At 37.6% G+C, this 15,563-nt stretch overlaps 1 protein-coding gene across 2 annotated transcripts in view; it reads right to left on the bottom strand.

Moving 5' to 3' along the window:
- RBM25 (RNA binding motif protein 25) overlaps positions 1 to 15,563 on the bottom strand; it is a 34,613-nt gene that overhangs the window by 5,695 nt on the left and 13,355 nt on the right. The window contains exons 5-15 of one of the 2 annotated variants that reach the window (XM_075151998.1): positions 15,461 to 15,518; positions 14,137 to 14,297; positions 11,377 to 11,559; positions 9,110 to 9,163; positions 8,774 to 8,857; positions 4,906 to 5,186; positions 3,721 to 3,943; positions 3,305 to 3,394; positions 1,572 to 1,645; positions 710 to 860; positions 27 to 351 (exon numbers count right to left, since the gene is read on the bottom strand). In XM_075151998.1, coding sequence (XP_075008099.1) covers positions 27 to 351; positions 710 to 860; positions 1,572 to 1,645; positions 3,305 to 3,394; positions 3,721 to 3,943; positions 4,906 to 5,186; positions 8,774 to 8,857; positions 9,110 to 9,163; positions 11,377 to 11,559; positions 14,137 to 14,297; positions 15,461 to 15,518 — 1,684 coding nt within the window. The remainder of the gene's footprint in view (positions 1 to 26; positions 352 to 709; positions 861 to 1,571; positions 1,646 to 3,304; positions 3,395 to 3,720; positions 3,944 to 4,905; positions 5,187 to 8,773; positions 8,858 to 9,109; positions 9,164 to 11,376; positions 11,560 to 14,136; positions 14,298 to 15,460; positions 15,519 to 15,563) is intronic. The other variant, XM_075151999.1, reaches the window with a different exon arrangement.

Genomic DNA, 15,563 nt, shown 5'->3' with positions numbered 1-15,563 from the left:
AACATAAAAATAAAATGTAAACTTGCCCAATTTGAGGCTAAGTCCTATTTTGGGCCGATGCTCCTCCGGCTGCTGTTGATCAGGTGAATTTTCATGAGGGATAATAATGCCACAGGGAGATTCATCACCAGGTGTGTTAGGGGTTGCATTTCCACTAGCAGAAGAAACAGATGGGGCAGAACTGATGGGTCGTAAAGTTGGTTTAAGGCAGGGCTTTTGTTCAGGCTCCTCCTCCTCTTCCTCCGGCTCTTCTCTTTTTTCCTCTTTTTCTGCCTTTTCTTCCTCTTCCTCCTCAGACTCTGGCTCCTGTTTTATTTGTGGCTGCCTACGCCGCTCAGCTTCCTGCTCCATCTACAATGAAACAGACAATTAGCAAAAAAAGCAGCTTTCTCAAAAACAGCACTGTTTGAAAAGAACCTAAAGATTCTCTGGTTCTTAAAGAAGTCTCTGTTAGTCAAGAACAAATACATGCAACTACTGCTATTATAATCAGAAATACTGATTAATCCAAATTTGTTTTCTAACTCCATCCAAACATAGATCTGGAAAGTTATTTTTTGTTTCCAGTGTTCTTACTGCTTCTCTAGACTTCTATTTAAGAAAAAGTGAACAGAGCAAATATTAACTATCAGATCTCTTACACAGTTTTGCTCAATACTACCAGAATACCAAGGGCTCTTTTTCTCCTGTCAGACCAACAGCTACTTACCCTCTGGAGTTCTGCATCTGGATCTGGGTGTCCTTCTGCCAGAAGGCGCTGCCTAATTTCTTCTAATTCTTCCTTTTCCCTTTTCCTATCCCGTTCATCTGCTTCCATCTCTTTCTCCCTGTCTCGTAGCCTCTTCTGAAGAGCACTACCCCTACAAAAGATACGGATTTTGTACTTCAAAGAACATTCCAATGAGAACCTTGTACCACAATACAAGAAATATCTGATACAGATGTATTTTCCACTAAACGAAAATACGATTCATAAGAGCATCTGGTGTCCTCTATTTTTGTAACAGAGGAATCTAACATACCAGTTCCCTACATTACTATATAGAATTTACCCCATCACATTAAGGAGATGTAGAGAACGTGACTGCCGATCAAATTATTTTATAGGTTTTTACCTGACAAGAACCAGTTCTGCTAGATTAGTTTGATGCAAATTTTAGGTAGTCCCACGATGAAAGATCTTCCTCATCCTTTACAGAGTTAATGAGCTTTTTCTTTGTACAATTTACAACTTATTTGTAATGACTTTTTTTAGAGGCATGCTTGGTCCCTTCTCTATGCTCCCACCACCTTATTTTGGCATTACACTGACCTCTGCTCCGCCTCACCCACAAGTTAAGTGATAGGAAGGAGCAGCTACTCCCAAACATTAATAAGTAGCAGTAAGGAGTTTCCCTTTTCCCTCTGGCACTTATCAAGTGACACTGAAATAATTTAGATAATTATACGACCCTTACATCACCATATAATCACTTAAATATAAGCTCCATAAGCCTCTGCCAACAAACCCCACAATTCTGTTAAAATAAACAACGAAGATTTTCTTGTTAGGAATCAATACAAAGACATACCTGTAATATTTTGGATCATCTCTGTCATCATCATAATCTTCTAAGAATTCTTTTAACCGTTTGGCTTCTTTTGCCTGCGAGAAATTGAAACATAAGTAACGTTATGAAATGATTTCTGGTTTTCTTTCCAAGAGTTTAAAATTTAGTAATATTATTAGTAAATTAATTTAATATCTACTATACTTCAAACTAAAAATACAGAAAAAGGAAAGGTTTTGGAATTGCATCCTCTTCCAGGGATATGTCAACTTGCTATCATATGTTCAATAGCAGATAGTACATCCGTTACATCCACTGGAATCATGTCTCTGATTTGCAGACTAGTGTTGTTCTGTTCTTAGCATTTCAAAATATTTTTAAATATCCCCTCCCCACTTTTTTTTTTTACATCACAAAAGAAGATGATCAAAGTTCCTGTTCTTCGAATCCGTAAGTCTGGTATTGGATATTTTAACATGGCAGCTTAAGTGTATTTTATCAGTACTGTTTTGTTTCAAGAGCTGTGCTTTTTAAAAAAGATTTAGTTATGTACAGAAACAAATCTAATGGGATACTTCTAGGATAAGCACTCTCCTGCTGTGTTACTAATCCAAACCATGTGGCACTGTATTAATGCACAGGCCTAAAACTGAAGGGGGCGAGGGGAATAGAGAGGAGGTATTTTTTCCCCCTCTGATAAAATAAAGAAGAAAAAAAGAAAAAAATAAAGCAGTTATTTAAGGAGAATATAAATTAGGACATTCTAACCTGTATCTAAGCAATTTCTTTAAACCAACAGTAAGATATTTCTATGCTAATGACTTTGAGAAACAATTATGATTATGGTTGTAAATTCAGCACAAAATTTAACACTGCTCTCTACAACTACCATCCATAGCCAGCATCCAGGAAGTCATGAACAGAAAATATCCTTGAGTCATTCTCAAACATTTTTTCCCCCTCTCAAGCATTTAGGGGGAAAAATTAGATCCCATGTAAAACAATGTATTTTCTAATTTTCTTTTTTTTTTTCCCTTCTCTCCTTTCCTGTGTCTCTTTGCATATTTTGCTTTGAAGCAATTCCCAGTCCATCCCCTACTTAGAACTCTCATATCTTCTCTCCTTCTCTGGGAGAATTATGAAGTGAAATAACACCACCATAATTTAAAATAACTTCTTTATGCTTTAGCACAAAACTATGAGATTACAGAAGTATCTATCTTCCAAAAGTGTCTTTTCAGACAAAACTTCCAAGCGTTATACTGATAACTGTGATAATTTCACAACTAATGAACTAAAGACAGAAGTTTATAAAGTGCTTAGATATATTATAGAATATTCTATCATACATTATAGAAGGTTCAGGCACATGAGCAGGTTGTAAGTAAAAAGACTGGTCTAGTTCCACCTGCATGACATAGAACATATGTAGGTTTTGCTACAAACCTGACACAAATACAGGTTACAGATGTAACAGTGCATGATGATCAAACCACAGTATTTTGCAGCTGCCTACTTCTCATTCTTTTGCCTTCACAAGACCAAGCCACTACGCTTTGTTTTCCAGTACTCCCACTTACTAGACATCTTCTGTTTCAAGTCTATTAACTCTTTTTTTTGTATAAAAACATACACGGTGCTTATACAAAATCAGAGCTCTATCACTATCCATAAAGATAGCAGTAGAACGTTCCATTCTAAATGGGACACAAAGAACAAGGGGGAAAAATTACAAATAAAACTATAAGCCTTACCATTTCCCTTCTTCTTTCTTCTTCCCTTTCAGCCTCTTTTTCATATTCTCGACTTTTCTTCCGTTCTCTGATTTCCCAGTTTTTAAGACGCTACAACAGAAGAAAAAACACACACTCCAATCTCAAGAACATTAAGAACAGTGGTACTACTTTGAAGTTAGTTTGGATTATTGTTTAGAACTAACTGCATTAAAATTAAGCAAATTATTTATTTATAATTTAAAACGCCGGAATAAGAAGTCCAAAGTTGTTCTGACAGTGACTTACATATCTGCCCCAATTCATGTAATCAAAGGATTAAAAATGTATTTAGTAAAAGGAGAGGAAGAAGGAATAATGTATTTTATACTAGAAGACTTATTATAACCCCTCAGAAACAATTTTTTCCTTAAGGAACCTTAAAAATCCCAACCTACCTCTTGATATGCAGCTTCTTTTTCCCGCAGTTTCCTCTCTAGTTTTCGGCGTTCGTATGCATCTTCCTCATCTTCTTCTCGGTCTCTCTTCTTATCTTTCTCCCGTTCTCGTTCCCGCTCACGTTCTCTTTCCCGTTCCCGCTCTCGTTCTCTTTCCCTCTCTCGTTCGCGTTCTCTTTCCCGTTCGCGTTCTCGTTCTCTTTCCCTGTCTCTGCTTTTTTCTCTGAAGGAAGGAAAAAGTCCAAAGTTAAGTACAGAGCCTTCCTCTCCACTCAACCAAATTATTTAACTTCAAATGCATAATGCACTATTTATAGCATCTTGCAAATTATTCTTCTTCTCCAATTGTACAAGATGATTAGCTGATATAGCAATGGGCATAAATCGATACTTTTAATATATTCAAAAACCCATTTACCTAAAAGTAGTTGTTTGAGCACTAACAATTAAATAGTGATACTTACAGAAACTAAGCGTGAGCACATGGCAATTCTTATCAGACTCTGTTACTAGCTCTTCATAAATAAGTGACAGCTAAAACCCCCACAAATAAAGGGTATACTTAATAAATCCTTCTGGTTTACATAGCTTACAGACAACTTGAACCCTACTGACAAGATGATTTTAAGTGAAACAGCTATTTTTTTCTCTAGTGAAGGGGAAAAAAGCAGCATCTAGGGCCTGACATGATTAGTCACAGTCAGAGTCTTTCAGTTCAAGACTGAAAGAGGAATCCCCTTGCTTTTATTTAAAAAAAAAAACCAAAACACCCAAAAAACCCAAACCAAACCACCACACACAACCAGACAACAAACAAACATAACAAAGGAAAAGGTAAAACCTACTTAAGCTAGAAGATACCACAGACATGAGAGAACCTCAAGTAGGAATAAAGCACCCATGAAAAAATAAGAGAGATTTGAGATAAAACCAATATGCTTAAGTCACAATTTGGTGGTTGCTTACTGCGTATTGCAGTCCCTAGATTCCTGTGCTGTGGAGGGAATCAAGTATTCTTCCAACTTGTATAAATACAACATTTTCTTAAATTTTGATTTCCTGTTTTTACTCTGATCTTCCAAAAGGACTATTCTCTTTTGAATGGCAGCTGATCTGCTGAACTATACACACTTCGTAAACAGCACTAGGAAAAGCTGAAGTAAATAGCAAGCCAAGCGCATTTACCTTGATCTGCTCCGATCCTTGTTACGATCTGAACTCCTTTCACGATCTCTGTCACGATCTCGGTCTCGTTCGCGGTCTCTGTCTCGGTCCTTAGTTCGGTCACGATCCCTATCTCGCTCTCGTTCACGCTCCCGTTCCTTCTCCTTCTCTCGTTCACGCTCCCTCTCTCTTTCACGCTCCCTCCTTTCTCGTTCACGCTCCCGTTCCCTTTCTCTTTCTCTGCGTTCTTTTTCAATTTCCTGTCTTTCTTTCTCCTTTTTGCCTTTTTCCTCCTCCAGTTTCTAAAAACCAACAAGAGAACTTTCATAGTTAATTTTGTAGTTACAGGAACTGGTTATTCCCGGCGCAACACACAAGGCTGGTAATGGAAATACCAAAACCGCCACTAATTTTAAAATATTAAATAGGGTTTGGTGGGTATTTTTTGGAACTCATAAGTATGAAATCAAAATGCAGCAATCACAAGACTAAGTTTCGTGCAAAAGCATAGATCTACACAGACCAGCAATCTCCAACCTTAGCAGAGTAGGGCTGGCCTCGTATTATAAGCTGACTAAACTGCACATACATAGTGCACTGCCAGTCATGATTCAGGTGGGCCACAAATTCTGTTGGCCCTATAAGCCACTTGGGTACAAGCAAAGGAACTTCTAGCTGATATAATTAATTCTGTTCAACTAGGAAAATATATTTCAGTGTAATGCTTACTGGGACAGTGAGTTTTTTCCCAAGTCTTGGCAGACTAAAACTGTCCTATATCAAAACTTGGATAAAGAAATTTATCCACTTACACGTGGTACATGTGGTTAAACAGTGAAGAGAGCTGCAACCTTTCCCCTTTTCCCTCCCTAAAAAAGTTCTAACAGTTCATTGGTAAGAACTGGACTCTGCAGAATGGAATCCTTAACTTCCACCACTGCAAGATGGAGAGAGTTAAAAAAAAGGTTGGAAATAGCTCTTTTGAAACACAGAAACTAAAGGGTTACCTGCTACAGTTTTACTAAAAATTGTACAAAATTGCCACTTTTTTTTCAATTAGAAACAGTTCCTATGACCAGAATTCCTATAAGACAATAGAAAATACATCAACAGAATGATAGATAAATCCATCCTTGGAAGCAATTGTTATGTGTTAACTTACAGATGCTGTGCTAGGACATGGACCGCCAACACTGGATTAACCTTGCCTATAAGCTATGTTTCTGGGAGGAAGAGCAAGTACACGGTTCACAAATATACCAAATAACAACCAAATATACCAAATTTCAACCTGATGGATGCCAGAATACCACTTTTTTGAACAAATATTGAGCAGAATAAACAGGTTTATCCCCTTTGGCTCCACGTTTACCATCACTGAAATGAAATTAAAAACTGGAACAATGAAACAGCATTTTCTCTGTTTTTTTTTTTCTTTTCTTTTAAACAAAGCATTTAAGACAACTTTAAAAAGCAATCTTACCTGATAAGTGTTCTTCTGCCATAGGCACAGGGACCAGAGAACCGACAAAGGATTACAGAAATAAAGCTAATTCACTAGTGATTAATGTATCCAGTGAAACTACGCTGCATTGATAGCACAATACAGGCAAACCAATGTTGGATACATTGAAATCACAAAAGGAAAAAGGGACTAAAAATGGTAGGAATTGGTAGAAAACTGATATGAAAAAACAAAACTTAGATTCTACAATATACACGGGGCTGAAAACCAATTTCTAAAGGACTGTATTTTACAGGAGCTTTACAGTGTTAAACCTCAGTACGGTCAGATGTTAAACTAGGTTGTCAACTTTTAAAAATCCAACTTACCTCAAATTTCATATACTTTTAAAGAAAAGTTTACATACTGAAGTGGTTGATACTTACAGGTTATCTTAGATGTTCCAATAGAAATTTCTTTGGTTGAACTCCTGCTTTTTTTCCACTCTCAAAAACTTTGTTCGTGGTGAGATTTCTCAAGAGTGGGTTTTTTCGGGGTTTTTTTGGTTTTTGTTTTTTTAATATATTCACACTAGTGTAAATATACACAGATACAAGTCTTAGTGTATTAAAATCCATTTTGCAGATCCGCTTTCTTAAAATCCAATTGAAAAAATAAATTGTCTATTTTGTAATCAAAATCTGACCTCACCAACTTCTATCGGCCTAAATAAGAGGATCTGAAAGGGTAATGGGATGGGAACGGTATCAGATAAATTGAAGTAATGAACAGAAATGAACAGGTAGAAGAATTATAAATCTTACCTTGAGCTCTCTTCAGACTCGTCCGTGCTGTAAATGGACGCCCCCTGCAATGCTGATACCCTGACAGTCTGTGGTTATTGTTTTTTAAACTCATACCAAAAACATGCAAAGGTTCACTGTGCTCACTAGCCAGCTGCTAAAGATTCAACAGCCCCTTTTAAACATATCCAATATACACAATGACTACTTTCAGTTGATTTTTAATGTTAAGAAACCCAAAATAGCCCCCCCAATAATACAGATTAGAGGCAGTAAAATGCCCAACAGCTTCTGAAACAATGAAGCATGTTTTTTGTTTGTTTGTTTTGTTGGTTGTTTTTTTTTAAAAAACTTATTACTTGTTTGCATCTTAGTACCAGTGACGACTTGGGGCTCGGAATTGAACACAATTCTACTGAAGTTTCACCACTGACCAGTTTCACGTTCAATTGCTGAGCTTCTCCAGATGATTTCTTCTAGAATTTTTCCCCAGGTTTTTATCTCCAACAACTTCAGTCAAGAGAAAAACTGAATGTGTGTATATACAACAATGTGTAGTCACTTGTGTTTACATTGATACAGTTGCGTGAAAACATAGTACCATCCCAATGACTGCATGTGGTAAACCTGAATAACACGGGCATAATTCACCTTGCTGTACCTTCAACATTTTCTTTAACGTTGATTTGGGGGTATTTTGAAATAAAAGGGTGTGCTCAAAAGAGGAGCTTGCTGATACTTCCCTAGGCCAAGGACCATTCCAGTCTTGTTGGGGAAAAAATAATACCAACTTTAAGCTAAACATTAAAATAAGAACATTACATGCATAGTTGTGCTTTACTATCCACAAGTATCATTTTCCAAAGCAGAAACATTCACAGATGCACTAGCATTAGTGGAAACTTCTGTAAGTGGGAACCCTGAGGTGGGACTTGATGTGCACAAACATTTCCAAGCCAGTTACCCCTTTGCATATTTTTCTGAGGGGGCATCCATAAGTATAATAAAAAACAGAAGCTCATACTTACATCCTATTCCATGTTACTTTCCAAGCTGTGAGTTTCATCTTGCATTAGTCACCATATGATCTCTATCATAATGGTGGGGGTCAATGAATAGATTAGCTTTATGGGAATTTACAGTTCTTCCATGCATCTAAAGTTTGGCAAGTCTGGTAACCACTGACCTAGTTTTAATCTTCCCCCACTCTTAACTTAGAACTATTAAAATAAAAGACTTAAATTTAATTCAAGTTTCAATTCTTCATAAAATCTTGGATTATGTTACAAATCTACCTACAGAAACACACTCAAGTGTATGTCTTATACTGCAGCCCCGTTTAGCCTTTAGTTATAAATATCTTGACTTAATGTAGGTGTAGAAACTTAAGTTGCCTTTATTCATGTTAAAGTGAGAAGACTGCAAAACACTCAGTAGCAATCAAAGTCTTAGCATAAAGATGTTAAGGGCCACTTTAACGTGGTAGTTGTCTTTTTTGACTTGTAAAGAACTATATGTATATTAAACCTAACATAAACATAATTTTAAGTGATATTGCAATGTAATGCTAAATTTCATAATAGTGGTTTTTCGGATTTTGAAAAAGCCTAATTTGTATCAAGTGCAAAAACAAGAATACTACCTTGTGTGTGTCTCTGAATTTACTGATCTCTCTTGATATCAGGTCTCTTTTGTCTTCCTCCATTTCTATAGCATTTATATCCTCCTAAAAAACAAGGGGGACAGGAGGAAAAGCATTAAGAGCCATCTGTACAGACATAGGAGAACAAGAGAAAAGCTGAAGGTTAGAAGTTTTCAACCAGTCTTGCAAGAGATAAATAAAGTCCTTCTGCAGTACCAAACCTGACAGTCTGATGTTAATGAGTGAAAAAAAAAAAAAAATCAGATGGACAAGAGTCACAAATCTGGCAACTAGCAGTAAACATAGTCATTGTCAAAGCCTACAATGTAAACGAACCTTGGTGATGAGTGGATAAGGTATCAGTGGGGCCACTGGAAATCTGCGGAAAATCTGCGGAAAAATCCACGGAGATTTTTTTTTTTAAAAATAGATTGCACACTACTCTGAAAAACAATGTTTTGTATGTTTGTACTATAAAGCAATATTGTATTGCTGTGATCTCATTTTTTTGATTCAACAAAATTACAGAAGAACCTCGCTAATTCTCCCTTCTCTGAACTACTTAAAATACATAGTGAGGTCTCATATTAGTAAGACTTCACTGAATTACAAGTATACTACAGGATATTAGTACACTATGGTAGCATCATAAACAAGACTAAGCTACACTTGCCAATATAAATGATCAGTATATTTGCAGTGGGTATGTCTTGATTTTATTTACTCGCTAATTCGCAAAATTTGGTAGATTGCACCTACTAACTAACAGTTAGTGCGAATTAGCGAGGTTCCCCCGTGCTTGAAATTGAAAACCAGATTCCACTCACTCTCAGTTCCCCGCACACATTTTCAACTCCCCCACATCAGTCATGCCTTCATCCAGAAGAACTAATAACAGACTCTGCTGCTAACACCAGCGGAAGTCTTCTTCACACCAAGCCCTTCAGGGGACAACAGCCCCCAAGCTGGCGAGTTTCGCCGCCACCCCCCGCATATATCTGCATCCATCTTCCCTTTCCCCCCACCCTCCACAGTCCTTCTCTCCCCTCTCTTTTAAGGGCAAGAGAGCAACGAGCTAGGACCATGTCTTCACTCCCACCTCTATCCACACAGGCCAAAGATGGCAACTTCCAAGTTTCTTTTCCTCCTTCCCGGTACGGGAGGGATGATGGGGTGTAATTTCAACCCACAAGTGCTATGTATTTAAAAAGAGCTTATTTGTCTACTTTGCTAGCTCAGATTGGTCAAATTCTACATCATACAGAGCTAGCAGAATATCCCTCTGTCCCAGGGACACGCTCAGCACCCAGCTCTTCCAAGACTGCAATGGTCTCTTACAATGTTTAACTACCTGGCGTTATTCATGGCCATATAGAAATATATATGTACCCACAGGACAATACACATTGTAACAACGCTTGTAACAAAAAATACAGCTGATAGCATTAGACAGTGACTCATTTGTAAATTCTCATCCAAGAAAGCATCTTCTCCCGATGGGAGGGAGAGGAAAGAAAAACCAATTCTCAGCTCAGCACTCTTATACCTCAGGTCAGCCATGGCTAACAATGTTGTGGGGAAAGTACACTCGCTCCCTGAGGGAGATGTTGCTTCTTGCACCACACTTAAAACTCCATAAGCATTTGAAACTGCATTATTGCCTTGGAATAGGTACTTTGCAGAAGACTTAAGTGGGTAAAAATATTGGTCAAACAATTTTCCAATCTCTTTCATATTAGGTGCAGAATGGTAGGTGTGAAAGCCCGTTTTCCCACGGTTAGAAACTTGGCTGGAAAAGCTAAGTCTGAGTTTGCTCATTCTTATTCCCCCTTCTCCAGTTTGTTTTAATCCATAAAAAGGTCATCCACAGAAGCAGGTCTAAACCAGAACGTTCATTCCTGCTTAACAGGGTTTTTTTGCATTACACAATATATGAAAACCAGCTGATCAAATCCAGCCAAAATTGAGACGTGCGTGTAAAAATGATTTTGTAAGGCAGGAAGGTTATAATATGCCTTTCATCCCTGAAGGATCCCTCCAAGGTTTGTGAGGTATACATATAAACAACTAATGAAGCGCTTCCACATCTGGAGAGACAGCTGCAACCAGTTGGATCAAGGCGCACTACAAGAATGCATACTACAAGCAGAGAGAAGAAGAATTATGTCAAAAACTACCAGAGCAAATTCCTGCTATTACAAAAGCGCCCTGGCATCTTTCAATGGAAATAGACGGTATGCAGGAACTCTTTACAGTTGTTTTTTAAGTTCTCATCTGAAAAACCCTACATGCACATATAGATTAAACTGCACTAAACTCAGTATTTCCACCTTCAGAGGGATGAAAGGTCGGTTCAATCCTGCCCGGATTCAAACCTGTTGTTCCAAGAAGTCTAGGTGCTTAGATGCCCAAACCATCCTGAAGGGATGGTGTCTATAACTGACTAGCTTTCAGCTTAAAAAAATGAAACTGCTGCTGACATCAATGCTTGTTGATTTGTTTTCTCATCAGAAGTTTAGGTTTAAAGTATTTGCACAAGGTTTGGCCATTATATAAAGGTGAGTTGAAGAAAAATCTGTTTTGTCCAAAATCAAAACACATACGTCCTCCTTCTTTTCCTTTTTCTTCTTCCTGGGGTGAGAGTCAGATTCCTGGGAGGGGGCATTGAGCTCGCTGGAATATTCTCGTATTAAGACTTCAATGGCCCCTTTAATTATCTGATCTCTTCTCTTCGTTTCCTCATCCAGTGCTTCATCGTCATCATTTGTCGTCTCTGGTCTGGAGTTCTAAGGAAAAATTGCAAAGTAACAGGAATCAACAAATTGAGAATAATATTAGTTTTATTTCAGAAGTTCACCTTTGATCACCACATTCATGCCCCTACAGCATTTACTAAAAAAAACAAAAACAAAAACAAAAAAAAAACCCACCAACAAAAAAACCAACAAAACCCCCCCAAAAAACCAAAAACCCCACAAAAACCCAACCACCTACAAGTAGTTATCAATTGCAGTCAGATCTTTTCACACTGGCAATACCATAAGGACCACATAGTTTTACATGTGGAATGGCTGCAGAGAGCAAGTGTAGGATTGCATAATAAAATAGAACAGATAAATGGTGATTAAGGTGGTAGACAGGAAAAGAGAAAGCGCACGCACGCTCATAGAAAGGCACTATAGTCCAGCTCTTGGTCAAAATTTTCTGCCTTGTATCCTCCAGAACTTCAAGTCATTTCAACAGCAGTTCTTCAAAGCCTTCTACTTAAGTGCCATGCAATACAAATGTCTACCTATAACTTTCAAGCTGCAACTTATAATGGGAGAACTATATTAAAGAAACTGTTAGGGAAAACACTCCTTGCACAGCAAACATTTTCTTATTATTGTTGATCAATTACTTTGTAGTTCCTCATCTTTTTGCCCTTTCCACCTTGTAGGGGAGGAAAGGGAACACACACAAAGAAGTGCATTTCACTAAATGTTACATGAAAGGGTAGAACAATGATCTGCAGACTGAGCAAGGTAGCCCACCTCTTGATCCCCTGAATCTTTTAAAAAAATGGAATCTCACCTGAGAATCCAGCTGGGTATCCCGTCAAGCGATAGGTGGTGGGTGGAGTGAGGGGGAGGGAAGGGTCTGATGGAGCAGCAGCTAAGAATGAGGGGGAAGGGAGGATTCAGTTGGAGCTGAAGAGGCTGCCAGGCCAAGGAGGAGCAGGCTGAAAAGAGCTAGAAGGCAGTGACAGGGAGTGGAATTGAAGAGGTCCAGGGAGAAGAAGTGATCAGGGAGAGGAGCTAATTAGATAAAGGTTTGCTTGGTGTGTCTCCATAAGAAATTGTTCTGTAGTGTACATGTTTGATTTCTTAACAAAAAAGATTGAAGAAAAAAGTTGCAACTTTTGGATCTGAGTGGCACCAGCACACCAATGATGGTATGAAAAGAATCGCAAGCAGTATGATTACAATACACTTCATCGATATTCTTCGGCAATTCACAGCCTTTCTTTGCACCACCACAAACGAAAAGAAACTTTTGGAGCTAATCTCACTCTACGGTTCAATGGAATCGGCACATACTGTTGTCTTCAAAGCCACAAACAGTACCCTCTGCTTTATTACAATCAATCCCCCAGGATTGATTATAACCCACAGGAGCTCACAGAAAACAAAATTCATGAGAGAGATGTACAAGAACTCCACTGATGGTTTAAGCTTGTTTATAGTATCAGCTGTGAAACACAGTATTACAGGTGATGCCAACAGGAAACAAGGAAACATGGAATGGAAGGGGCAGTCAGATCAAACCCTTACCTAGGTTAACAGCTAGTACATTACTCCATTCAAAATCCATGAAGTTAGCACTCTGCTTTACTGAGCCATTTAATCCCATACCCTGGGTATACACGGTCAAAAACGTGTCAAGTACTTCAAGTCATCATTATGCCTCTAGTTCTGGTTAAATAAAATGAAATAAAAGTACTTGTGTTCCCACTGTATTTTACATACCTTTCAGAACAATTCCAAATTGGAATTTTAAAAATTTACCTGCCACAGTGTGATTAGTTTTCTTAGTTTTCTGAACAAGAGCCGCTTCTCACTTTCATTTTACAGTTAATAATTGCTTTAAGTACTATCTTAAGGCATATGCATAACTTAAGAGACGAAGCCCAACAACTTGATTGTGATGTGAAATACATTATTTTAGCAAAGAAATAGATAAAATTCATTTTAACGCAAATTTGTCAGTTAAGTATCTTTGTATCTCACAAGAATTCAACATATCAAACATCTGCAATTATTCCAGAACAGATCCTTAGCTCTAGAAAGGAATGGTACAAAACCAATTTCCCCATCTACTAAATGTCTGTAAGGTGCCCACTGCCTGATAACTGCATCATCTACTGAATGATCTACTTCTTTCCTTGTCTTAATTTGTTCTAGAATATCATCAGTGGAAGGGAAAGAAACTCCAGTTCTCCTCAGACAGCTGATTTACAGACTCTGACAGAGTAACAATTACTTCTAGAGTTTATATGCTTTCAAGAGTTTCTAAACAAAAATGAAGCAACAGAACCATAAAGTATAGCACTTATTAGTAGATTTTAGAATGAATTACAGAATTAATTCTAGAGATTCAGTTGTAGCTTACAGGTAAGTTTGAATGCTGGTGAATTAAGAGCTTACACTTCACTGCCTTTCAACATATCTTCAGACTCATTAATGTGATTCTGGCGAAATCCTAAAATGAATTAAGGGCAGAGACAAGAATAGAAACTAAAACACACACTCACAATCTGATCTAGCAAGTACGTTACATTGCCCTCCTGCCAAAATAACACAAGTCACACATTATATACATACCCCGTTAGAAGCCTTTTTCTTTGCTTTCCATTCATCTAGCTGAGCCTTTGTCTTTGCATCAACTTTGACTAGCAGCTTCTTCTCTCCAATCTGGAGGTCATGCAGTAGTCTCAGTGCTCGTAGTGTGGATTCTGGTTCTTTGTATTCACAAAACCCAAAGGCTGAAATGGATGATTGAAATGAAAAGTAGAAGTGTTAAAGCTCTTCAGGTAATTTACTTTGTGTAAAAAAAGTGTTTTGAATCAATAAACTTGGAACTTATTTTTTTAAAACCAGGAGTACACATCGTAAAAAGGTCAGAAAGATCATTCACTTTGATATATGATATCTTTGATATAACTAACGGCCCAGTGAATAAGGTGAAAGCAACATACACATTGCAGATGCCCCATCCCTGGAAACATTCAAGGTCAGGTTGGATGGGGCTCTGAGCAACCTGATCTAGTTGAAGATGTCCCTACTCATTGCAGGGGGATTAGACCAGATGACCTTTAAAGGTCCTTTCCAACCCAAACTATTCTATGATTCTATGATTGTGCTTGTAAAGCTTTTGACATGTCTGTCTTAACTAAGGAAGGCAGTCTATATGAAGACATGTCTCAGATGGATTTGCAATTGTCTGAAGACCAAGGACATCAATCATCAGCTCATTGTTAACCTAGAGGGAGGGGTATTTCAAACTAGGTTCTTCACAACAGTTACAGAAAGTTGTAAATGAAGAAAACACCTTATGAGAGCAAAATAAACAAAGTATGATATAGAAGAAAGCTGAAGAAACTGAATTACATCTTAAAAAAAGAAAAAAACAACCTAGAGAAGATATGAAAACACTAACAGCAAAAAATAGTAACCAAAATTCTTTCCTGTATCCACTGGAGAAAGGTCACAAGAAAAAATAAATCAGTTCAATTTGATGATAGGGAAGGAAAATAAATGTTACATCAGGAAAACCTCCTGAACAAAGAAGGATAATAGATAGTAATGGAAGAGACTATTAACAGTGTTGCAAATATGCTCCTTTGGAGGCTAAGTCCAAGCTGGTAAACCTTTCTCAGGGATGGTCTATAAACTCCTGATTCAGTCTCAGAACAGAAAGGTGAGCAAAATTAGGCCCCCAAGACATTTTCCCATTTAACCTTTCCCAATTTTATTTTTCTCATTCTGTCTTGATTCCTTTACTAGGAAGTATTTAGCAGTTAAGTATCATATACAATATCTTAAAATGTGAAAGTATTAAGAATAGCAACATGTCAGACATTTGAAAAGCTGCCACGTAATAAAAACAAGAGTCTGACTAGAGATTTTGAAAAGTATGAACAATTACCTTGAAGTTTTCCAGATGCCCCCTGTACTCTCTTCCAACTCAAAACCAAGCCACATTTCTGCATTAAAGATAAATGCTATTAATTAATATTATGTTCAAAACA

Source organism: Calonectris borealis, chromosome 5 (genome assembly GCF_964195595.1).
Source record: "Calonectris borealis chromosome 5, bCalBor7.hap1.2, whole genome shotgun sequence".
In the NCBI taxonomy this organism is placed as follows: domain Eukaryota; kingdom Metazoa; phylum Chordata; class Aves; order Procellariiformes; family Procellariidae; genus Calonectris; species Calonectris borealis.
This window is presented reverse-complemented; position numbering and strand designations above follow the sequence as displayed.